The sequence below is a fragment of the Sinocyclocheilus grahami genome, unplaced genomic scaffold (genome assembly GCF_001515645.1).
Source record: "Sinocyclocheilus grahami isolate Dianchi unplaced genomic scaffold, SAMN03320097.WGS_v1.1 scaffold842.1, whole genome shotgun sequence".
NCBI lineage: Eukaryota > Metazoa > Chordata > Actinopteri > Cypriniformes > Cyprinidae > Sinocyclocheilus > Sinocyclocheilus grahami.
Genome location: NW_015506021.1, coordinates 359,004 through 383,723, shown reverse-complemented (window position 1 = coordinate 383,723; position 24,720 = coordinate 359,004). Strand labels below are relative to the sequence as shown.

The 24,720-nt window shown below is 35.3% G+C and overlaps 3 protein-coding genes across 3 annotated transcripts in view; 1 reads left to right on the top strand and 2 right to left on the bottom strand.

Moving 5' to 3' along the window:
* The first annotated feature begins 8,146 nt into the window (after positions 1 to 8,146).
* LOC107562824 (tryptophan 2,3-dioxygenase A-like) lies at positions 8,147 to 13,511 on the top strand. The gene is made up of 12 exons (XM_016247552.1): positions 8,147 to 8,249; positions 8,430 to 8,532; positions 8,841 to 8,931; positions 9,355 to 9,425; positions 10,492 to 10,619; positions 10,855 to 11,041; positions 11,260 to 11,367; positions 11,448 to 11,559; positions 11,652 to 11,709; positions 12,372 to 12,451; positions 12,622 to 12,712; positions 12,904 to 13,511. The coding sequence occupies exons 1-12, from the start codon at positions 8,215 to 8,217 to the stop codon at positions 13,058 to 13,060; spliced, it is 1,221 nt and encodes a 406-aa protein (XP_016103038.1). The 5' UTR covers positions 8,147 to 8,214; the 3' UTR covers positions 13,061 to 13,511.
* A 314-nt stretch (positions 13,512 to 13,825) lies between these two features.
* Positions 13,826 to 16,431, bottom strand: LOC107562816 (cathepsin O-like). Its single transcript, XM_016247546.1, has 6 exons — positions 16,273 to 16,431; positions 15,972 to 16,139; positions 15,437 to 15,558; positions 14,930 to 15,090; positions 14,406 to 14,498; positions 13,826 to 14,070 (listed from the first exon to the last, which is right to left on the bottom strand). The coding sequence occupies exons 1-6, from the start codon at positions 16,429 to 16,431 to the stop codon at positions 14,036 to 14,038; spliced, it is 738 nt and encodes a 245-aa protein (XP_016103032.1). The 3' UTR covers positions 13,826 to 14,035.
* A 5,413-nt stretch (positions 16,432 to 21,844) lies between these two features.
* Positions 21,845 to 24,720, bottom strand: part of LOC107562823 (E3 ubiquitin-protein ligase RNF130-like) — a 42,524-nt gene continuing 39,648 nt past the window's right edge. The window contains exons 7-8 of the mRNA XM_016247551.1: positions 22,900 to 22,996; positions 21,845 to 21,910 (exon numbers count right to left, since the gene is read on the bottom strand). Coding sequence (XP_016103037.1) covers positions 21,845 to 21,910; positions 22,900 to 22,996 — 163 coding nt within the window. The remainder of the gene's footprint in view (positions 21,911 to 22,899; positions 22,997 to 24,720) is intronic.

Here is a 24,720-nt window from a genome sequence, read left to right as displayed (position 1 = left end):
ATGTAAATGGGTGTTTACCTGCATATTTTTTAAAATTAAAAGCAATTATTTGCTCATTTGGTTACAGGTCCCAAGGGAAATATTTATGAAAATTGTTTGTACTTAAAAGAAAATAAATGATAAAATTACTTTTTACAGCTTTTATTTCTTTGAGCACAGATTAAATTAAAATCTAGTTTCATGGTCTTGGCAGAACAATAACCTATGAAAAACCTTTTTGTCCACTAGCGCTAAACTGCTTTTTCTATATTGATGAACTAAGAATTGCACTGGGGAAGTCTGAAGTTAGATGTGAGAGGTTATGTGAATTCATTTTACTCAAAGGCAAAACTGCTTGAGTCATGAGTAAAACTGTCTTTCATCTGCTTCTGCAATAGTGGGTCGATTAATGGTAATCCCTAAATATTAACTTAAATTTATAATTGCTCTCTGTGTAAAATCTGATTAATGAGTGATCAAAGGCAGAAAGTCAGGATCACAGAGCCTGAAAATGTGCTTGAGTCACTGCAACTTGTAAACCCACTATCATGTGATTTCTACAACAACCTTCTAGTCATTTAAAATTGGTTTATGAACACACAAGTGCATCACAAAACTGTATCAATACATGACGTGGTAATTGCAGCATTTAACTGCTGGCAATTCTAAGACCATAAAACAGATATGTTTTCTTATTCAGATTTTCTGTTAGGATGAACAGACACAATGCATCTAACTGAGCGATAATCACCACTGATATTACAGTGTCTTCTTGCAGATATCATCTTTAAAGTCAACATAATACTTGGTCAGCTGCACATGTAATAATGTTGATGATCAGGCAAAGTGGAAGTGTCTGGATGTGCAGACAGCAACAGACGGTGTATTGAGGCAGGAAAAAAGTGCTCTCCTCATTTAGGTTGTAAATACATACATGAGGTTTATGGGAATGTGTGTTTTTATTTTTAAGATGTTAACAATATATAAAAAAAATAGTGCTGTCAAGCCATTAATCACATCCAAAATAAAAGTTTTTGTTTACAGAACATATGCGTGCGCACTGTTTATTTATTATGTATATATAAAAATCACACACATGCATGTATATATTTTAGAAAAATATGTTTTATTTATAAAATATTTATATTATATATAATATAAATGTAAATATTTTTAAAATATATACATGTATGTTTGTGTATTTATATATACACAGTACACACACATATATAAACAAAAACATTTATTGTGGATGCGTTTGACAGCGCTAAAAAAAATATAAACTATTGAGCACAATAATAAAAAGTTACCATTCCTAAAAAAAAAAATCAATAATCTCAACTTTAAAAAAGCTACTGAGCGATAATCACCACTGATATTACAGTGTCTTCTTGCAGATATCATCTTTAAAGTCAACATAATACTTGGTCAGCTGCACATGTAATAATGTTGATGATCAGGCAAAGTGGAAGTGTCTGGATGTGCAGACAGCAACAGACGGTGTATTGAGGCAGGAAAAAAGTGCTCTCCTCATTTAGGTTGTAAATACATACATGAGGTTTATGGGAATGTGTGTTTTTATTTTTAAGATGTTAACAATATATAAAAAAAATTGTGCTGTCAAGCCATTAATCACATCCAAAATAAAAGTTTTTGTTTACAGAACATATGCGTGCGCACTGTTTATTTATTATGTATATATAAAAATCACACACATGCATGTATATATTTTAGAAAAATATGTTTTATTTATAAAATATTTATATTATATATAATATAAATGTAAATATTTTTAAAATATATACATGTATGTTTGTGTATTTATATATACACATAATAAATATACACAGTACACACACATATATAAACAAAAACATTTATTGTGGATGCGTTTGACAGCACTAAAAAAAATATAAACTATTGAGCACAATAATAAAAAGTTACCATTCCTAAAAAAAAAAATCAATAATCTCAACTTTAAAAAAGCAAGCAGAATTATCTTTGACCTTTGTACCTGTAAAGAGACTTGCTCTGCATATCTAGAGAGATATCTAGTGCTAAGCTTCATTTCTTTCTACATACGTGGTGTTGGTTTATTTGCCAAATCACACCGATTCTAGAGTTACTGCTTCGTAATTATGACCTTCCCACATTTTAACTGGGTATTGTCAAATGTAATGTCGAAAACAGGTGTGTCTCAGTTTGTGTACTTAAGCACTATTCTATGCCATTGTGTAGTATAAATACAGTGAGTAGTTTGCTCACACTGAACATTTCATGAATAAAAATGCACTTCAAATACACACTTGTTTAACTAACTAAAGAAATAAAAGCCTGAACGTGTAGAATTTTGGATGCTTAATGCTTTCAGCTGTCACATCTTTCCTTAGCAGAGCCTTCTAAAATCCGTACACTAGATGGAAGAGTACAAAATGCATAATTTATCATGCATCATTCAAGACAGCAATAGAATTATTTCTATACAGGACAGATTTGCTAAACACCATAATAACTGCTCTAACGTAAACTGTACACATTTAAAGCAACTGTATGTAGTTTTGTGTGTTTTTCGAGTTTGGAGCCCCCTACAGTTGACTGTGGAACGTAAAGCAATCTGCCCTTTTAACGGAATTTCACGCACTAGAGGACTCTGTTTTGTTTCATACAAAAGGTGACATCATGCGACAGTTATGAATTCTAGCAAAAATGAGCTCAGAGGACTTATATATATTGCTTTGTTTTGTTGCTTGATTGTTTGTTTAGTACGAAAAATAGCCTGATTAAAACTTAAGTGACAAAAAATAACTAGTGACGCATCGAAACCAATGAGGTGCTGTTGAGGCTCGTGCTGCCTGTGTCTGTGAGAGACTTTCATGGCGAAATCTAATCAAATGAGCGTAACGGCACACATAAAGACTCACGGAACAAACATAGCCTACTGACGTAAAAATTCAAAATGTTTAGTTTATTTATATCATGATGTAGTTAAGTAACATAACATGACAATGGAGCTATTGTCCTTAATATTTTCACGGTTGCAAATGTTACATTTTCGTTCTACAAACAAGAAGTATTACAATTTAGACTCAATATTGACTGTTTTGTTCTATTTCACCCACGAAAATAGTTCCAAACAAAGATCAGAACAGTACTGCACATCCTCAAAGCAACACTCTGCGTTTTTGTTCCTGAATGATTCGGCGTTTTGAAGGAATAAGTGATTTACTGCCACCTACTGGCGGTTTAGTCTCATGTTTAAATTTATGCATTTTTTCCCCAACATGTCATACTTGTATAAGTGACCCGTGCTGGCAAAATGAGTCGGAATTTGCAGGGGCTAATTTTGAACTACAGGCAAAAAAAGTGAAAAATGTTGATTAGTCGATTTTGAGGTTTTCACAAAAATGAGATCATTAAGCCCTCGTCTAGCTATCCCAATGCTCCAAATAATAATTTTAGATGTTTAATATACATATACACAGAATTACAGTATTTAAGTATTCACGCAAACATAATCTGTTATGTCTTCAGTGAACGTTCGGGGAACTGTTGGGGGAAAACATATGATGTGTAACATTATATGTGACCCTGGACCACAAGACCACAATTTTTCGAAATGTATACAACATCTGAACGCTGAATAATAAGCTTTCCACTGATGTATGGTTTGTTAGGACAGGACAATATTTGGTCGAGATACAACTATTTGAAAATCTGGAATCTGAGGGTGCAAAAAAATCGAAATATTGAGAAAATCGCCTTTAAAGTTGTCCAAATGAATTCTTAGGAATGCATATTACTAATCAAAAATTTAGTTTTAATATATTTACAGTAGCAAATTAACAAAATATCTTCATGGAACATGATCTTTACTTAATATCCTAATGATTTTTGGCATAAAAGAAAAATACATTTTGACCCATACAATATATTTTTTGGCTATTGCTACAAATATACCCCAGCTACTTAAGACTATATATATTATTATTATATATAGATATTATTATTATATACATTAGATCCGTGCATTACAGTAGGTCTTAATATAGGCTGCCTCATTAATGTTAATCTAACAATAAAAGAATCACTCGCATGCTCTTGATTGAACTGCTTTTGTAGTTTTACTAATACATTTATTTGTAACAAACACACTAAAGGGATTTTTACATTTGATTATTTTGTTTGTCTTGAATGCTTTTTGTTTAGATGCAAAATGAAAAAGGTAATGCACTAGTTATTCTTTATATTTGTTCTCGTTTTTGCATCTATTCTTATTTATAATAACAAAGATCAAATAAAAAATAGCTATATTGTGACTATTAATAAAGAAATGATTATTAAGATTAGAAATGGAGGAAAAGATGAAATGCTGCAGGTGATTCTGCTTTGGAACCCTCAGAAAACTTTAACTCGATTTTTCTCAAAATTGACTTTGCTGACTCTGTCGACTTCAAACAGGTGTAGCGCAGTCATTTTCCGTCCGATTCCAACAAATCATGCATCATTCTGAAGGTCTTTTAATGGAGGATGTGAAAACGAAAAGAACTCATTTCATTACTAATTGTGACAGTTTGCCAGCAGAGGTCACATATTCACATTTTTATTTAAAACATTAATCTCTTAACATAATTTTGCAGTGTAAATTCTTTAATTTGATTGGTAAGAGCTTGTATATTGAATTTCTTGATCAATTGTAAGAATTTGACATGAAAGATGACATTTAATAAGGTTAAAAAAGATTGGCCTTTGTAAAGGGTAAACAACATCCTGGGGTAAATATGAAAAAAAACCTTGCAGATTTAAGTATGTAAAAGCTGATAGAACAGTGATGAAAATCTTGGTGATGCTGTGCTTTTGTGGGGATATTGTCTGCTGATATGAAAAGTTCACTCTATATCGTAATAATAAATAGCATTTTTGACAGCGATGATATTTTGTTTCTTTTTACATTAAACACATTAAATATTACATATGCGTATGTAATATAATGTGTATTTCCATCACAAGTGTGGTCTTAAATTCCACATAAGGTGGTAGCCAAATAAAGTGCTTTTGCTTTCGCCTAGAAACACACAGCGTCTCCCTGACATGGCTGCTTCAACACTAACTGCGGTTACTGAAACCACGCCTTCTTTCTTTGCGTGCACATTTGGGCGGCATTATGCTAATATTTCCACATAGTGAGGTAGATATGTGGGGGCGTGTTAGAACGAGCCTTTTTAGGGGGGTGTGGCAGAGTCTTAACTTTGATAAAGAATATCTCTTTGGTTTTGAGAATTTAGTCTTTGCAATTTTAGGGATCTTTTCTATGCACAATCAACTTGTAACACTCCAAAGAGAAAGGAAAACTTGAAATCGCATCATATGACCCCTTTAAATTGAACTTGTTCATATCTGTAGACATCCTGTAACCATACATAAAAGCGCAGCAGGAATTTGATCAATTCTATATCAAGAGAGTAAAGTAGAACACGAGATCACATAACATGGCTGTACTTTAAAGTGAGGCGTTACGTAAAGCCTCTTTTTGGCCTGGAGCTTTCTGCGGATCCCACGACTGCAATATTCTGCTGGAAAGCTAGAGACACAAACCCGTATGATGGAATGCACAATGGCATTAATGATTTTAATAATAACAGTTGTGGATTTATAAATATATATATTTCATAGAGACAATGGACTTCCTTTAGGAAATTGCCATCATATTTACTAAGCATGAGTGAGTGAGGCAGGTCTGATGATGCCACCAAAACACCACTGTGTTGTTTCAGTGCAGTGCGTGCTAATGATATGCAAATGCACTGAGGGAAAACCTGGATCACCCATTTTAGCCATGGTCTCTGTTTTCTGGTTTAATCCACGATGCACTTTACTGTTCTGCCCCGGCTCCTGATTAACACTGCCCTCAAACACAACATTTATGCACAATCAAGTCCTTGCAAACACACTTCCTAATGGGTTGACTCATTTTACTGCGTTTGGAGCATTTTTGCTTATTTTTACTGATTCCCCAAAATAAAAACTAGTTTATGAAGGTCACTCATTTCTGTGTAGTGTTGTCTCCAACAGCCGTTTTTGTGACTCGTATGCCCCAACTGGCAGATTTGACGGATTAGCCAACTCTTCTCAAAAGGTATGAAGACAGTGACACCCAAACCCTGTCACAGACCGCTCAATATCAGCAAACACTGGTGCCCGAGCGAGCAGTGTGTTTACAAGGACACAAGAGACTACCACACAAAGACAAGCCTGCTGTCTGTCTCTGACACACACATCTGATCCACAGACTCTCATTCCAAACCCTCTGACCTTTCACAATCTGTTCCGTCTAGCCAGAGTTCACCTGTTACCCGCAATTCAGCTGAAAAGCATGTATATTTACACATAATACAGACAGATCATCAAAGCCTCTATAAACAGTTTAATCATACCAGGTTCTCTCATATATATATATACAAGCATACATGAGTCCACTATAAAATGATTAAGTGGATGTAAATGATTCAAATGACGCATGACTCACCATTGGCGTTGACTAGCATTGTTCAAAACTTTCTTTCTGCAACCACTGCACATGGATACTGATCTTCAAAAACCATCACAGAAGCACAATGGACAGTGTAAGCAAGTAGCCTAAATGTATTTGTGCACATGCAGTCTGTTAAAAACTGTGCAAGGTTTGTTTAACAAGTCACTGACATAATGTCAAACATTGTCATTTTATGCAACAGAGCCAAATTTAGAGCAGCAAACTTAAGAAAAAAAAAAGCATGACTACATAGAAATTAAGGAGAATATCAAAATGCACAACTAAATAAGCTGCAAATAGCCTACATCTCACATCAGTTAACTAAAACTATTAAACTTTTTGTCATTTGAAATAAAGTACAATATTTTATTAAAAAATGACATAATGTCAAACATTGTCATTTTATGCAACAGAGCCAAATTTAGAGCAGCAAACTTAAGAAAAAAAAAAAGCATGACTACATAGAAATTAAGGAGAATATCAAAATGCACAACTAAATAAGCTGCAAATAGCCTACATCTCACATCAGTTAACTAAAACTATTAAACTTTTTGTCATTTGAAATAAAGTACAATATTTTATTAAAAAATTAATCGAGTAGTATATAAATAATCATTATACAATTGTTTGTATTTGATAATCCACTTCATCCAGCACAGTTTGGTCTCTGTGTTCTTGTTCGTTCTTCTGATTGAGAAACCGCTTCAGATGATTATAAGCGGAGGGTGACCCAGCTCCACGGTAACTTAATGTTTGTGTAATCTACACACACATCATAAAACCGTCTTTTTAGGCAAGTGCCAGATATGGGTGTCATGTCATTCAATATTTTTAATACGACGGAATTTGTATTTAACGTGACCACAATTTATTAAAAAAAAGAAAAACAAAAGGAAACATTGTAACTTACTATTTATTTAATTATACTTAATTGCCACTGTTATTCAAACATCGAATAAGTTACAGGCTAATACATAAAGTGAGCAAAGAACTTTTACATTAAAAAGCATTATGACGGACGGCTTGCATTCTCGAAACACACACACACAAACCTGCCGTTATAATCAATGAAGCGGTCTACGCTGTGAAATTAATCTCTTACTTACATCGTACATGTGCACTTGTTGTTTATTATTCATAATTGGGCGAGGGCAGAATCCAGTCAGCACGCTTGCGCACTGACAAAACGCCTCAAAAGAAATATGACGCGCTATGAACACCGAGCAGATAAATGTAATGCCGCAATTGACATTTTTCATTTCATTTTCATTTTATTCGCGACAGCAGTAATAGATTTATTTTAATTGCGCATTTAGCCTGTGCATTTCAGACCCGTGGCCAGGAGAAGAGCCTGGGAATGTTTCTAAGGTCAGTCAAAGCGCTCATGGTAGTGCGTACAGCCGCACACCTGCAGGCACCACTGCGTTCAATTTATCTACAAACGCCCTGCTCATAATGTTAAGTCAAAGTTCTGTTTCAATTCACCTGTATCAGTTCGATTTCATCGAAGATAAGAAAAAGACAAAGTACAACTTGTCCACGGGGGTGAACATGGACAGAAGGGAGGTGGGATGATGGATCTAGAGGCGATTGGTCAGTCAGCATGGGGGAAAACGTTATAACACGTCTGAACATCCTTGAGAACTGCCTTTTTGAAGTGGAGGGAAAGAAAACAATCCGGCTTGCCTCATATTAACATTTCAGCCATGAGTGGATGCCCATATTTTCAGAGGAAATTTGTGTATGTATATTCAGCTTTCAACATTTTTCGATATTTGAGATCATTTACTGCTCATTTCAAAGCCACATTTCCCCTTAAAATGGAGCGGATCATATCTCTGCCATATCTGAAACCAGTTGGAAGACAAAACTACACTGAATACACAAATGTTTCTTGTTGATGCGTTTGATGAAAATACAGGTCAGCCAGTAAGCAGCATCAGAAAGAAGATGAGAATGATGATTCTCAGACTGGAATTAACAAGGCCAGTAAAGGAGGTCTTATTTATGGTGACTATCTGCAGGTAAACTACTCATTAGCTCATGCTTATGATTTTTAAAATATATTTTAATAAGCATAAAGCATGGCTTCTCCTAAAATAATTCGTGAGCAGCCCTCGAATCTAAAGTTTATTATAATGCTATGTATGTCCAGAACACCATGTGATTCTTCCTTAGTTGCCAAATTAACACTGGCAAATGCATGTGTTGTGTGCATTTCAGATTGGAATGTTTTTTTATGTTCTATTTTAATAGACACACTGAGTTTGGTTATTTCAGATTTTTTTTTGGGCTTGCTTTCCATGAAACAAAAATGTTCTCTCATCCCCAGCTGGATAAAATAGTGACATCTCAGGTGCTTCAAAGTGAGCTGAAGGGAAACAAGATCCATGATGAACATCTGTTCATCGTCACACATCAAGGTGAGACAAACAAATGCTAAACAGCCTTTGGGCAAATCAATCTAAGCCTATCTCCAATGAATGCTCCCAAAACACATCAGGGGGAAAAACAAAAAAAACGCCCATTTCTCAGTTTATAACACAATGTTGACAAGTTTCACTGCAGCCAAAAATAGGCAAGACTAACTCAAAAACTAAACAACGTAATGCTGAATGTAACCCATGTTCTGTATCTGATCAACATCAACAATCAAGCATCTACCACACCAGTAGATCCAGTCTTACTCAAACTCATAATCCATATGCACATAATAATACATAAATAAATACATGCTGAAATCTAACGACTTTCATTACCTTGGAGTTCAATGGCACTGCACCTCAAATGTAATGACTTTTCACATGTAACCTGAAGAAATGATTAACTCATTCCTTGTATTGCAGCATATGAACTGTGGTTTAAACAAGTTCTGTGGGAGCTGGACTCCGTGAGAGAAATCTTCATCAGTGGACATGTGAGTATCCTCAAACATGAAGATTTGTGTTACGGGGTTACGAACAGTTAGTGATCAGATTTAGCTCCTTTTTTCTCCCACTTGATTGGATCTGCTTTTAATCAATTTAATAAGATTAACATTTAATAAGTCACCTATTAAACATTTGTTAAGGACCATTTTTGATATTACATCTAATGAAGGTTCAAGCTGACAGGGCACAAAGAAGAGATGATGAATGATTTTCATAAATATCTGTAAATAAAACACCAACTCAGCTCAATAGTTCAGACAGAAATAGGGCAATTATTTTAATGTTATTATCTGATATTTTGTGCAATTCTGCATTACAATTTAAAAGTGGGGTTTTGTAAGATTTTTTAATGCTTTTTTTTCTTTTTAAAGTCTCTTACATTCACTAAAGCTGTAATATTCTGAAATATCATTCAAAATGTATAATAACTTTATATATATACATACATTTTAAATTGCAATTTATTCCTGTGATGGCAAAACTGAATTTTCAGCAGCCAATATTCCAGTCTTCAGTGTTAATCATTGTAATATGCCAATTTGATGCTCACCATTTCTTTTTATTATTATCAACAGTGAAAACGGTTGGGCTGCTTAATATTACTGTGGAAACTGATACATTTTTTTTCATGATTCTTTGATGAATGGAAAGTTCAAAAGAACAAAAATTATTTGAATTAAAAATCTTTTTAACATTATAAATGTCATTAGTTTGTCATTGTTGCATACAATTATTAATATATTTAAAAAGAATAATTTTTTTTATATTACTTCACATATAAGGATATTTGGGATTCTTGTCAAAGTGCCACATATATGCATGCTTCAAGACCTAATAAAAATTCAGTTCATTCATTGTTTGGGGGCCTTTAAGACAATGACGAACAGCCCAAACCTTCAGTTTTATGATGTAGAGTTCAGTTCCAAGAAAGGATGTGCACTGCAGCATGAGGCTGCCACCTTCAGTCTAGTTTAAGATACTTCTCTAGTTAAATGGCATGTGTCAGGATAAAGTCTGCTGAAAATGAATCTAAATGTACTGCATATTTTTCAGGTGCGTGACGAGCGAAACATGCTCAAAGTCAACACTCGCATCCACAGGATTGTGATGATATTCAGACTATTGCTTGACCAGTTTGCTGTTCTGGAAACCATGACTGCCTTAGACTTCTATGACTTCAGGTAAGGTGTATATAATTGTCATTATTTTTATTCCTAATAGTGTTTAAAAAAAAGAAGCCTCACTGCCAAACAGCATTGTTTGGGCAAACTTGCTGTTGGAAATGTGCTAACACTCAAGAGACGGGAGACAGCTAACTCAGTAAATAAGCACTAATTTGTTAAATCAAAATCAATGGCAGTGTTTAGCATAATTGTATTTAGCTCAATTGATCTGTGTTTTTTTTTTTGTGCACAGGGAATATCTCTCATCTGCTTCAGGCTTCCAGAGTCTGCAGTTTCGACTGTTGGAAAATAAGATTGGGGTCCAGCACAACCAGAGGGTCCCCTACAACAGAAGGCATTACCGGGACAATTTCTGTGACCAGGAAAGTGAGCTGCTCCTCCACTCAGAGCAGGAGCCCACACTGCTGCAGTTAGTGGAGGTAAACCTGAGAGAAATGACATTATAAGATGAAATATTAGCTGTGAAGTCATGAATAGTGTATTAATCAATGAACCATAACTTACTGGACTTCATTGCAGGTTATTGGTATTCAGAGAGGAATAGGTTACGTGGCCAGTTTATATATCAAGTCAGGATTAATCTAGCGGACAGCAACCTGCTGATTAACATTTCTCAAAAGCAATCAATACTTTTCAGCAATGGCTGGAGAGAACGCCTGGCTTGGAGGAAGACGGCTTCAATTTTTGGGGGAAACTGGAAACCAATATTCTCGGGGGGCTCAAGAGAGAAAAGGAAAAAATAGAGGTATGTGGAGGATCCCTGGGTAATTCTGTGCAATTCTCACATCTAAGTCGTAAGTGACAACTCTCGTTTCCTCTTAATAGCAAAAACCAGCCTCGGAAATGAAAGAGGAGATGATGGCCGAGCTCATTAAGCAGAGAGACATTTTCTTATCGCTCTTTGATGAGAAAAGACACGATCACTTAGTAAGCACAGGTCAGAAAACCTCTCGAGATGCTGTGGAGACACAATGTCAAGTGACACATCCACTAGCTATAACATCTTAATATCTGCTTCTGTCTATGCAGGTCAGAGGAGGCTGTCCTATAAAGCACTGCAAGGAGCCCTGATGATCTACTTCTATAGGTACATCTATCTGCAAGATGACCTGCTAATTTAATCACAAAATCAGTAAAGAGATGCTGTTCTACCACCTCTCACCAAGGCTGCATTTAATCAAAAATACAGTAAAAAAAAACACCCCCAAAAAACTGTAATATTGTGAAATATTATTACAATTTTAAATAACTGTTTAATATTTTACTACATTTGTAATGTATTGAATATATTCATGTGATGGAAAAGCTGAATATTCAGCAGTCATTACTCCAACTTCAGTGTTCCATGATCCTTCAGAAATCATTCTTTATATAAAAATGTAACATTAACCAAGATAAATAAATGTAAACTAATGTTAACATGCCACCTTATTGTAAGCTTAAGCTTACCTATTTAAAACCCAACGAGTTAAATTCAACTGTTTCGTCTGAAAGTTACTATGAAAGATTACCTTAATATTTATCAATAATCTTTCAAAATGAGATGCGGTATCAGATGTAATATCATAGGACTTCTTGATATGTATGTCATGGTACTGAATAATACTGGACATATTCATACATACAGTATTTACATGATACTCAAAGGAACGCCCCTGTACATTTGCTAAAAATGTTTTTTTATAGCTTGATGAAAAAAAAATATATATATTTTTAACTAATTTGTAACTTATCGCCATCTGCGCTCAGGGAGGAGCCTCGATTTCAGGTTCCTTTCCAGCTCCTGACATCTCTAATGGACATCGACACCCTCATGACAAAATGGAGATGTATGTGATATCACTGAAAACATAAAGCATCAGAACAGCAAACAAACCTGTAGGGCAAAGCCTATTAGGAGTGTCAACCCTGAATAAAAGAGAACAAAATATTTTCTTTTGCATATCAATAACTATTTTATTTTACTTCCTGCATAATTTATACTGGACTTTTCCCCTAGATAACCATGTGTGTATGGTGCACAGAATGATTGGCAGTAAAGACGGCACAGGTGGCTCATCAGGCTATCATTACCTGCGCTCCACTGTCAGGTAGGCCAAATAATCTAGGACAAATCCAGTCTCCAGATGAAACACTCTGCATCTGTTGGAATTATCCATGTGAAACACAATGCTGGAAAATGAGATGTGAATTGGCAGCAATATGCAAACCATATCCTAAACGTGAACCACTCGAAAACAAGAACAGAATGTATTGATAAGCCTTATGAATGTTTTACCAGTGATCGCTACAAGGTGTTTGTGGATCTGTTTAACCTGGCCACCTTCCTGGTTCCGAGGGAGTGGGTCCCCAAGCTGGACCCGAGTGAGCACACCTTCCTGTACATGGCCGAATGCTGCGACAGCTCCTACTGCAGCAGCAGCGATGACTCCGACTAAACAGATGGAGGGATGAGAAAAGGATGGACAGCGTTTGCAGAGTGCAGAAGAAGAAAAGTCTACCATCCCCAAGATTTGTCACCAAAAACCTTTTAAATGGCAGAATGAGAGGCTACAAAGCTGTGCTGATTTTACAGAATATGAATAAGTTAATTTAACAACAGCGTCAACAAAATATCTACATCAGTGAAACTGTTGATGCACTTGTGTATATACTGTCAATATAATGTAATATTATTAACCGATTTCTATTTTGTAAATACAATATACACAAATACAGATATAGAGAAACTTCTTGTTTATTTAGGGGGGAAAAACAGACCAAATTTTTGGTCAAAATGTAAACTTGGATAGAATGTTTATATACTATCAGTAAACATTTCAGATTATTCTTAAAATGTAATAGCAAATGCAAACCTGTGAAACAGAATAAAAGTAAGCTTTGTAGTTACAAGTGTTTCTAAAAGCAGATACTTCTAAATATCTGGCACATACTGTAGTAATAAGCACTTTTTCTTTCAAAACTCTTTAAGGCTGTAATTAGTATTTACATATAATAATATTTTCACATTTTTGCAGATGAGTTCACTTGTGTGTCCTATATCAGTGCAATGTCACAATACAATAAGTCTTCAGTTGTGCACTATATATATATATATATACTAAAAGTGTTTTCTGAAGATTAAAACGTTCTTATTGACAAATCTAGCTGGTGTGTGTTGCATAACTAAAATGAAATCTGGCTCTGACTGATTATTTTGGGCTACAGTGGCTGGGATTAGGAATGTGGTGTATTAGCTCAAATAGCAGTGTACTTCCTTCGCAATCGAGAGGCAACAGGATTTGTTATCCGCATCCCCATGATAATTTTTACAATTCTCATCAGCTATACTGGAGGATTTCCATCCTTAGGATGATATTTTAAAATGTCGATCTGCCACAGCCTTTTCACCTAAGTACAAAGATTATCGACAATTACACAAAAACAGCAGCAACATTGTCCACAATTCCTGGGAAAAGAAAAACTGGCTGTTGATTGTCATCTGACATTGCGTAAAGTCATCCAAAGCAACTGACAAACAAGATCACAACCTCACAATCACCTCACTACATCACTTCCAAATGATCTGGTATGAATTAAAACATGATCAACTAGGCATTTATGATTTGATTTTCACATTGCAAACAGTATTGAGTGCATGCCAACATCCAAGCATTTCATGAATATTTATGAATGCACACAATGCCTCACAGCAGCAGAATGCATTGTGTATCACTTGTCTGTGAAACTTTGACTGTTAACAAGGTAAAAAAGCATTAGTAGTGGGTCACTACATAAACTTACCACACCTGTCGTTCCCTATTTTTATGTAAGCATATCTATTGTCACCCCATGAGGTCCCCCATGAATTGCGTACTGTCCAATATGGCACTTTCCCTGTGATAAATATGAAGACATATTGAAAATATACCCCAGATGGGAAATGATTAATAGCAAGTCGCACTACATAGTGTATCCAACAGCACTTATAATGGTATGAAATGATTAATAATGCTTGCAATAACAGTTTTGGCATGAAACTGAGCATCACTTTCTCTACTTTACACTGAAAGTAGTTAATTCAAACTAGTAAACAAACAAGAGAAAACAAATCATCGGTGAGGATAAACGCTGTGGACAGCTTGCTGATTATAGTGCAGATGCATCAGGCTGTTTTCTGGGATGTTGGCGCACAGCCAGTGTTTGCCAGTGTCGGCTCAATTTTGTGCCCTTGACAGGACGTAATCCGTGAAGGCTAGCGCTTTGAACCTTTATATGCCCTGAGGCACAAGTAAAGAGTGTTTCATCGCCCGTGTCTGTCTGTGTACCTGTGGTATCACAACCAGTGATCAGTATGGCATGGTTGGCGTTGTGGCTGGAGCAGTGGTGCTGTATGATGCCGCCCAGGTAATCCTGCCAGCTGATGGCATCCACGATGACAACAAGAGGCCCCGACTCCACCAGCACACTCATCACCTCTTCCCGTCCACTACAACAACATATCAATCCCAGTTGGTTAAGACAGAAATCTTGTCTCATCTCAATACGAACACTATGTGAGACACAGAGTGACATTTGGCACAAATGTGAGACAACGAAACACAGGTGAGAAGTGCATTTGGTATTTGACCAGTGGTACGTGAGCTTTGTGAGTGTACAGTCAGTGGCCGTTCAGCACCTGACCCTGAGTTGCAAACAGAGTTGAGTAAACATAAAATGCTGACAAACTTCAACCTTGAATTTTAATAGTACATGAGGTCTACACTGCACTTAACGCAACGGCACAGCAGACTGTTGATGTAAAGCTCAAGCCATCTGCATGCTACCTCCATAACCTGAAGTCATAAGCTGAGTAATTCCTCACTGCCACTCCAGCGTGAGACTGAGGAAAGTACTGGCAGATCCCAGCCTCATCTTTGAAGGGATACTCCGCCTCATTTACTAACTTTAGTTCAGTCTGAAATAAAATAGATATATAAAACAGAATATTAGAATGTGCCAATTATGGAATTTCTGGGATGACATATACCTTTAATCAGCAGCTTGTTGTGGCTTGTACAGACAACTTCACTTTAAGTTTCAAGTCTCTCAGAACTGGTGCAGCTAGCTAATTAATTAAAAACCTAATTAAAATACTAATTAAAAAGTGTGTTCCAAAAAACAGGTGTCATTTAAAAGCTCAGAATGTGATCTGACCAGCTTAATTACTGCTTTTAATCCGATGTAAAATTGTTTGCAAAATTTAGGGAATATGAAAATAATGTACAAACTCTGTTGCACAACCGTTTGCAGTAAAAACAGTAATATTGTGAGATATTATTACACATTAGTTATATCATCATGAGAAAAGGAGAAAGAAGATGACAGCACCTGTGCGAGCCAATCCAGAGCTCCAACAGGAGATCCGCCATTACAGCCCTGGTTTTCATAAGAACAGTCTATAACCTGCTGCACACTGAGCTGCTGCAGTTTTCCACCATCTTTAGCAGATACTGTTTCAATATCCTCCACCACACTGAAGGCCCAGCATCCTCCACACTACACGAAAGAGCAAGAAGAAATGCAGTGCAAACCTATCTTTTACACATAGTAAGAAAAAAAGTAATTTGAGTATTTGCATGAGTGGGAAAAAGTTCAGATCCAAAGCCTAATCTTAACATCTACACCCTACCGACTCCTGGTTTCGGACTGGTCCAACAAATCCATAGTCCCTCCAATCAAACTTGGGTGGATAATTCATCTTAACTTGAATTCCAGACCTAGAGGGGTCAAAATTTGAAGCCGTCTCAGCCCAGGCTGTGAGATATCGCTCTGAGGAAAAACGAGACATGTTAGTTGCCATCATACAAAATGCAGAAATTCTGAATTCAGAAAGGCTTGTCTCTTCAGTGAGCTCTACAATCAGACAAAACAAGACATGACCAGAGACACCTTGTGCAACAGGTGAGATGTTAATCACATGAGGAAATGTGTCATATCACATGACAGAAACTAATGGCATTACTGGCATTGCCTTTTATTTTTTAATGGGTTCCGTAAAACTCACGTTTTATATTGAGACAAGGTTAGTAACTATAGATTTACTTTATAATTTTAATATATAGATACATTTAAATCAGTTAGTTATTGGCTGCCTCTCAAAACCAAGTAAGCTGCCTACCTAGACTGCATTTCTAGGTATCCAAGGCGCATTAAACTATTTGTGAGTGAGGCCATCTATGCAGTCCCGGCGCCATGGGCGGGCATTGGGGGGCCTGGCCCGCCCTGTGAGTCACTAGTGCCCGCCCTGGACGAGCCTGCGGTCTCCCTTCACCTTTTCGCCAGTCCTTGCTTGTTTGCACAATATATATATATTTTTATCAATAGGCAACTGTTATCAAAAGTTATCGTTTTGAATATATATAACTCCTGGATAAAAATAAAAATGTGTTTGGTCTGATTTAAAAAATATATATATTTTAAACGTATTTGATTGGTTTGTCGATAGTGAGCGTGGAAATGTTTGGTTTTTTGCTCAATAAATTAAATTAGAATAAGACACTATATGGCTGCTACCAATCAAATTGAATAATTTACATTAAATAATGTTATGAGATTGTTTTAAATATTTTTTGGAATATACAAATAAGAAATGTTGGAAAGAATGACACTTTTAAACAAACTAAACCGCCAGTAGATGGCGGCATGTGATAAGCGGTCTTATTAAGTGAGTCATTGAGTCATTAATTCAAACGATTTGTTCAAACGGCTGATTCATCAACCTGAAAAAATGAAATGCCCGTCCGTGAATTTGTGTCTGGCGCCGGGTCTGCATCTATGATGACTAAAACTGCTAAAAGTATCTAGTTAGGCAGTTCACTAGATTTTGAGACACATCCATTGTCACTTATTAGCTGCAGTGATTGAGTTTTAATGCTGTAGTTTGTGAGATATTAATGTTAGTCTACTAAATGTACATGGAAATGAATCCGTCTGAAAAGTCTTCAATCGTTCTCCGTCCGTCAGATTTGTCCTGCTTAGTAGTTCGACGCTGTTGGATCTCATGAGCAGTTCATGGTAAATTATCAAAATAACTACCGTTAAAGTAAACGCCATTTAAAGAGTCATTAGTAAACGTTCAGTTAATCCTCCTGTACACTTGAGCACTCTTCTTGTCTGCTCTCGGTTATTTCCAGCAGCTGATCAGAGCGATATATCGCCCTCTCGCGGCGGATGAAAGCATTGCAGAAAAACAGGCTCTTCAAATGTGAAAATAAATACAGCACCCGCAGAAGTTTATAGGTGTATAGGTTATACACACGAAACTGAACGAAATGAAATTAATGCAATAGCTTCGAGCTTCCAAGAAACTAAAGGTCACCTAATGGTGCACGTTAACTCAGTTATTACAAAAGGATATGAATGCATAAAAAAACTACATCTACTACACTTCCTGTTTAATTATTTTGTGAAGCTGCTTATAATTATATTAAATTGTAATTATTATAATAATTCAGTAACATTTACTATAAGGACTTATGCTTTAATGCCGTCATATTTTCACCAGCCCTATATATTTATAATTATAATACATATATTATTAAATATGACAAATATTTAAATCAGTACAATATTTAATCATACCTTTTCCTAAATACAAATCTTTTTGCTCTTCTTTTCCTTTTGTTCAGGGTGAAACCAGTTTACTCCTTTGTACTCTATAGTAGCCGGGGCCACTGGACACACACCCCAGACTTGAGCTCAAATAGCCCCAATAAAGCTTTTTTATTCATCAGTCCATGGCAGCGTTGTTATTGTTATCTAAAAATAAAGCTACCTTTTCATGTATTGAATTAAATATTAGATCACAATTAAAATAAATATTACACATTTAAATGAAAACGTTGCCTTGGAAAGTAACTGATATAAAATAAATTTAAGTCGATGTACTAAACATAAATATAAATAAAGCTATAGAGACATTAACATTTTAAAAAATCTGACAAAAACTAATTTACTAAAGCTGAAACTAAAATGAAAACTGCAAATATAAAAATAAAAGCCAATTCAAAATAGTAATTACTATAATAGTACATAAATAATAACAATGTAACACTGATTTGTGTTATTTGTGTTCATTTTAAACCTCACCCAAAGAAAGCAGTATAGGCAATTATGACAAGTTTAATGCTGAGGCAGTACGTAACATAGGTAGCCCATATCATGACCCACATAAAGCAGAGCCTTTATTCACTGAGTGTCTCAGAGTAGAGCTCTGCCCTGTCCTGACTGCAACTACATATGACATAAAACAAAACCGATGCAGAATCAGCACAAAGATCTCCGAGTGCAGGCCAGTATGGACACAATGCCCATCCCCCAAAAACTGGTTACGAAAACGAGAACACAAAAGAGACACACTCTTGTGAACGGACAAGATCCAGGAACGACGAACTGTGCTAAGGGGCCACATGAGATTACAGCAGCATTACAGCATATGAAGGACGAGTTTGTTTGCATCTTGTTTAGCTACAAAGGCAGAGATACAAAGCAGACAGCTTTTCTACAAAGGCTCAGTTTCCAATCCTGCTTTTACGACTGTCCACGAGAGAGTTTTCCCCATCTGGAACAATATTAAGCATGGGAACCGGTCAGCAAATTACATACATGAGACAACAGATGACAACATTTGTGGCTAACTGAGTATACCAGAGAAACGAACTAAGAGGAACTTCCCACAGCCATCTGTGAAAAGATAGTCTTTCAAAAAGTAAGAGAAAAAAATCAGTTTAAAAGTGTAAGGAGGCTGATGATGGTGCAACAGTCCAATCACGTCCACTTGAGGCGACCGATCATTCTACAGTGGTAGAGTTTATCGCCAGAGTCAGTGTGCTCACTGTCAATACTCCATTTCACACTCATAAAGGTTGTTCCCCACAGTCTGGGGTCGGGGAGAGGATGATGGAGGAATGGGCTTGAGGTGGAAGAGGTGCGTGTCCTCAGGACTTGTTGTCGTCGTATATGTCCAGCGACGCCTGGATGTCTGGAAGCTCCATCTCACAGACTATTCTGCGCGGAGACACAGAATTACGGTTGAAGAAATGACCACCTAAAAACAGACAAACAACAAAAATGATGGGGTTAGATCAAGACATAAAAGCCATTTGTACATGTGTGATAATGCTCAGTTTTGTGTACAACAGGGGGATAGAAAGAAAATGAGAAAGATGAAAGAATGATTCTTTTGAATGTTAATAAAGTATTCAAGATGCAGCTCCTGCTGACTGAAAATACTTATTTACCTCCTCCATAAAGGTTGTGCTCAAATCTGACATTTCATCTCAGCACAAAATCAATGTCAGTCGTTTACATGTAATAAACACTTATTATGTCCTTGACACCAGACCAATTAATTACCATCAAGCTTCTCAGCGGAAATCTGATTTTTTTTTATGGTTTGGGTGATTTGTGAATATACAGCTCCTTGATTTAACTCTAATGTTGTCATTTTTACCAGTTTAATTTACACGAAAATGCTAATTAAACGCATTGGACTAAAACATACTGACTTTGGTCACACACAGTACAACTTCCCAAACACTTTTGATTATTTCTTTACTTTTCACCCCCGCCTTGTTACACTTGTGGTGCTCTTGGCCAAAAATGACTGCCTACAAACATTGCTTACAAACTTCTCCCAAATGCTTTTTGAATTTTTTCACTCAAAAACGAAGGTGCGTAAGCACAGATCAGTGAGGCCTATGGCTAATCAATTCCAAAAAAAGAAAAAAGAAATATAAAACCTGTGCTAATTGAAAGAAAACAAGTTGAATCCAAGATTTGGTGATAATAAAGCATAATGAGATTTACCAACAATTTTTAAAAGATACGACCAAATTAGGTAAAGGATTTTCAACACAACACAATGTTTAAGCAGATTTTACCCGCAGGTGGGTAGATACATAAAATAATGAAAATAATAAAAAAAAAACCTTAATTGATTTACTTAAATGTGCTGGATATTTTATCCTAAAAATGCTGTGCCTTGTGGTGCTCTTGGCCAAAAATGACTGCCTACAAACATTGCTTACAAACTTCTCCCAAATGCTTTTTGAATTTTTTCACTCAAAAACGAAGGTGCGTAAGCACAGATCAGTGAGGCCTATGGCTAATCAATTCCAAAAAAAGAAAAAAGAAATATAAAACCTGTGCTAATTGAAAGAAAACAAGTTGAATCCAAGATTTGGTGATAATAAAGCATAATGAGATTTACCAACAATTTTTAAAAGATACGACCAAATTAGGTAAAGGATTTTCAACACAACACAATGTTTAAGCAGATTTTACCCGCAGGTGGGTAGATACATAAAATAATGAAAATAATAAAAAAAAACCTTATTGATTTACTTAAATGTGCTGGATATTTTATCCTAAAAATGCTGTGTTAACTTGTAATAATATGACTATAGACTCAAAGACAGCAGCTTAATAATTTATATTACACTACAGTACAGCAAAATATGCTTCACTCCATCAAGTAATCCTTCATTTCAATTTCATTCACCCTTGTTCAAGGTTTGTTTTTGTTTTTTTTACGTTTCCAACTAAATTCTGCTGGAGCCGAATGACTCTGACCGTAAATTATACAGTGCATTAAATGTTAGGCTGATACAAAACACAATCTGGTCTCATAGATGTGTAACAGTATTTTTAGTGCTCTTGACTTGACTTACTGTAAGGAACTACTGAATTCAACTGTAGAGTTATTATTATATGCCACAGTAAATCAATATTGTCTAGTAGACGTGTGACATGATGGAGGTTCCTGGTCTGAATGTAAAAATTTGATTCAGGAGTCTCACCATGGTAAACTGAGAGAGACAGAAATCATCAAAAGAGTATCATGGAATACAACAAGTACTAGTAACTACTAACTTACTAAAAAGCTCAACAAAGATTTTTGCACAAAGCAATTTTAATACACACACAAATGTCTTTAAACATTTAATTCACATGACAATCAAGGATTAAAAAAAAATACAAATTTAAAAGACATTTAACATATGCGAACACTTCATATAAAATGAAAACAAAAAAGGGCTTATTAATTACAGCAATTGAATAAAACAAGAAGTTCATTAGCAATATCACCCAGTGAAAAGGTCTGAATGTGCTCATGTCTACAGAGTTGGAAGTTAGCTCTATTAACACTACCAATGCATGTGCAAGAAACGGACTTGAAGTGCAATCGGCAGCTTCGTTTTTCAAGTCTGACTGCGGGACATCCGATCCATGTCAAAAGCCATGTTGTCCACGCAAGGCAGGTTGGGCTGTAAGTAAAGGAATGTCTTAGTCCCAATTTTATTAACATAAATATGATTCTATGCAAATCTCCCAAATAAGAAAAAATAAAAAAAAATCTTGGTAAAATTACATTACATGAAAAATGCAATGAAATGACCACCAGAGGGAGCTACTAGATCATAAATACTCTACCCCTCACTGTAAAAACAAGATTACAGGCCAAATTACTTTACATCATGTAACAATGTTTATCGTGTTGCAACCAGTAACACCATATTTTTGCCATTTTTTACAGTAATGTCTTTACATGTTGTAATATTTTAGGCAATCGATCCCAATCAAACTTCAGTTATTTTCAAGAAGATAAATCATAATAAAATCATAACAACAAATCAAGTAAGAGCCTTATGAATGTCATAACCTGCTACTCTCTGAGATCAATGTGTCTGTTGTTTTTGTACTAAATTTAAGTCAGTGTGAGTTCACACAGCTGTACTTTGGGGGAAATTGTTCCCTGAAGATAGCTATACAGTAAATGTGACAAAACATCTCTTTAGGGATGCCCTCAAAAGTATTATATATCTAAAGAAAATAAATAAAAATTACATCAAGTGAATCATTTCCTAAAAATGCAGGTCTTCTTTTACAGAGGTGGTTGTTTAGATATATCTGTAGTAATTGTAATTAATATATTTCTTTATTAATTATTTTAATAAATAATATTTAATAAATAACTAATAATTAGTGTGTGTGGTCCTGGTTTTCCCTACATTATGTAGACCAAATGTCCGCACAAGTATAGTAATACCAGTACATTTTGACCTTATGGGGCTTTTTTTTGGTCTCCATGAGGTTATAAATCATACAGAATTATTTTTTTTGAAAATCTAAAACTGTAGAAAGTTGTGTGTGTGAGGGGTAGGTTTACTTCTATGGAATGTTCCCATAAAACATGGAAACCCAGCAAACGTGTGTGTGTGTGTGTGTGTGTGTGTGTGTGTGTGTGAGAGCTCACCATAACTCCCAGAGCTTTGAGAATGTTGAGTTTACACATAGGACAGGTGCAGTGCTCATTTAGCCACGGATCCACACAGATTTTATGGAAGACGTGCCTGAAGAGAAGGGAAAACATTTTGATAGCATAAATAAAGCACTTACGCATGCTGTAACTATCTGTTTACTGTGTGTATATTTAAAGTGTTATACAGTACGTTTAGTTTAAAATGTACTGTATAAAATGTTATTTATTTAGTTTAAATACATATTAATCAAATGTTTCTAATAATTCTATTTCGATTATAACGATGTAAGACCATGAGATGCAGCATCAAGCCTTTGATATCACCATAACTCTTCACAGAAACAATGAATATTTGAAACTGCTCTAAGAACACTGGTGCAAGAAGGACATTACATGTAAAAGCACATTACACATTTATATTACAACCAGAGCGAGGAGAGAGTGAGATAGGCAGATTAAAAGCAAGAAGCTGGTGGACTTCAAAAGAGCAACATGAGCTTTCACAGAGAGCTTTTGAGTCTCTTCTCCTCCTCCTCATATCCGGCTGCCGCACAATTCGAGCTGTGTTTACTCCAGGAAAGACCCTAGGCTCTCGATTGCAGAAACCCTCTTCATGAGGGAGATTCTAGATTCTAGAAGCCAGCCATTGAGGCTCATGCTAGAGACAAGGCAGCCATTGTGGCTCTGAAGATTGTGAAGAACCTTTATCACTGACTGCATCATAGGGCTGGGCAATTTATATATAAAAAATCATTTTTGTTTCAAAGTTTTGAAACAACTCATTAAAATAGACTGTTTGAATGTAACAGACGTCAACTGAACTTACTAAAACTAACACCATTTTTGTTTTAGGAGTCTGTTTTCAGTCTTTAGACTGAACCTAACCCTAATATATAAAATGCAGCACCCTTTGAACTTTCTAATAATCAAAGAATCTTAAAATATCCATCACGGTTTCAACATTGATAAGAAACGTTTCTTGAGCATCAAATCAGCATATTAGAATGATTTCTAAAGGATCATGTGACACTGAAGACTGGAGTAAAGGCTGCTGAAAATTCAGCTTTGTCATTACAGGAACAAATTACAATTGAAATAAGATTTACATAGAAAACGGTTATTTTAAAATGTAATAATATTTCACAATATTACTGTTTTTACTATATGCGACCTTGGACCACAAAACCAGTCATAAGTAGCATGGGTATATTTGTAGCAATAGCCAAAAATACATTGTATGGGTCAAAATTAAACACCCCTGTATAGGTTTTTGTCTTATATATTATGTACTGTATATATACACTACTGCTCAAAAGTTTGGGATCAGTAAGACTTGTAATGTTTTTTAAAGTCTCTTATGCTCATCAAGGCTGCATTTATTTGATCAAAATGTTTGATCTTGCAAGATGTTATTACAATATAAATTAATGGTTTCTGGCATTTATTCAAAATATAAATCTTTGCTATCACTTCTTATCAATTTAACACATCCTTGCCGAATAAAATTTGTAATTTCTTTCGACAAAAGAAAGAATAAAAATACAAACTTTTGAACGGTAGTGTATATTGTTAGAAAAGATTTCTATTTTGAACAAATGCTGTTCTTTTAAACTTTTTATTCATCAAAGAATCCTGAAAAAGTATTGCAGTTTCCAAAAAATAGGAGTCTAGACAGACCAGCTCTGTGTATGGGCCCAATCTTTATGTACTGTATTATTTTACAGTTAATACAGTTTACAGTTACAGATAACACTATCATTTAAATACAAATATACTATACATATACATACAAATATATATATATATATATATATA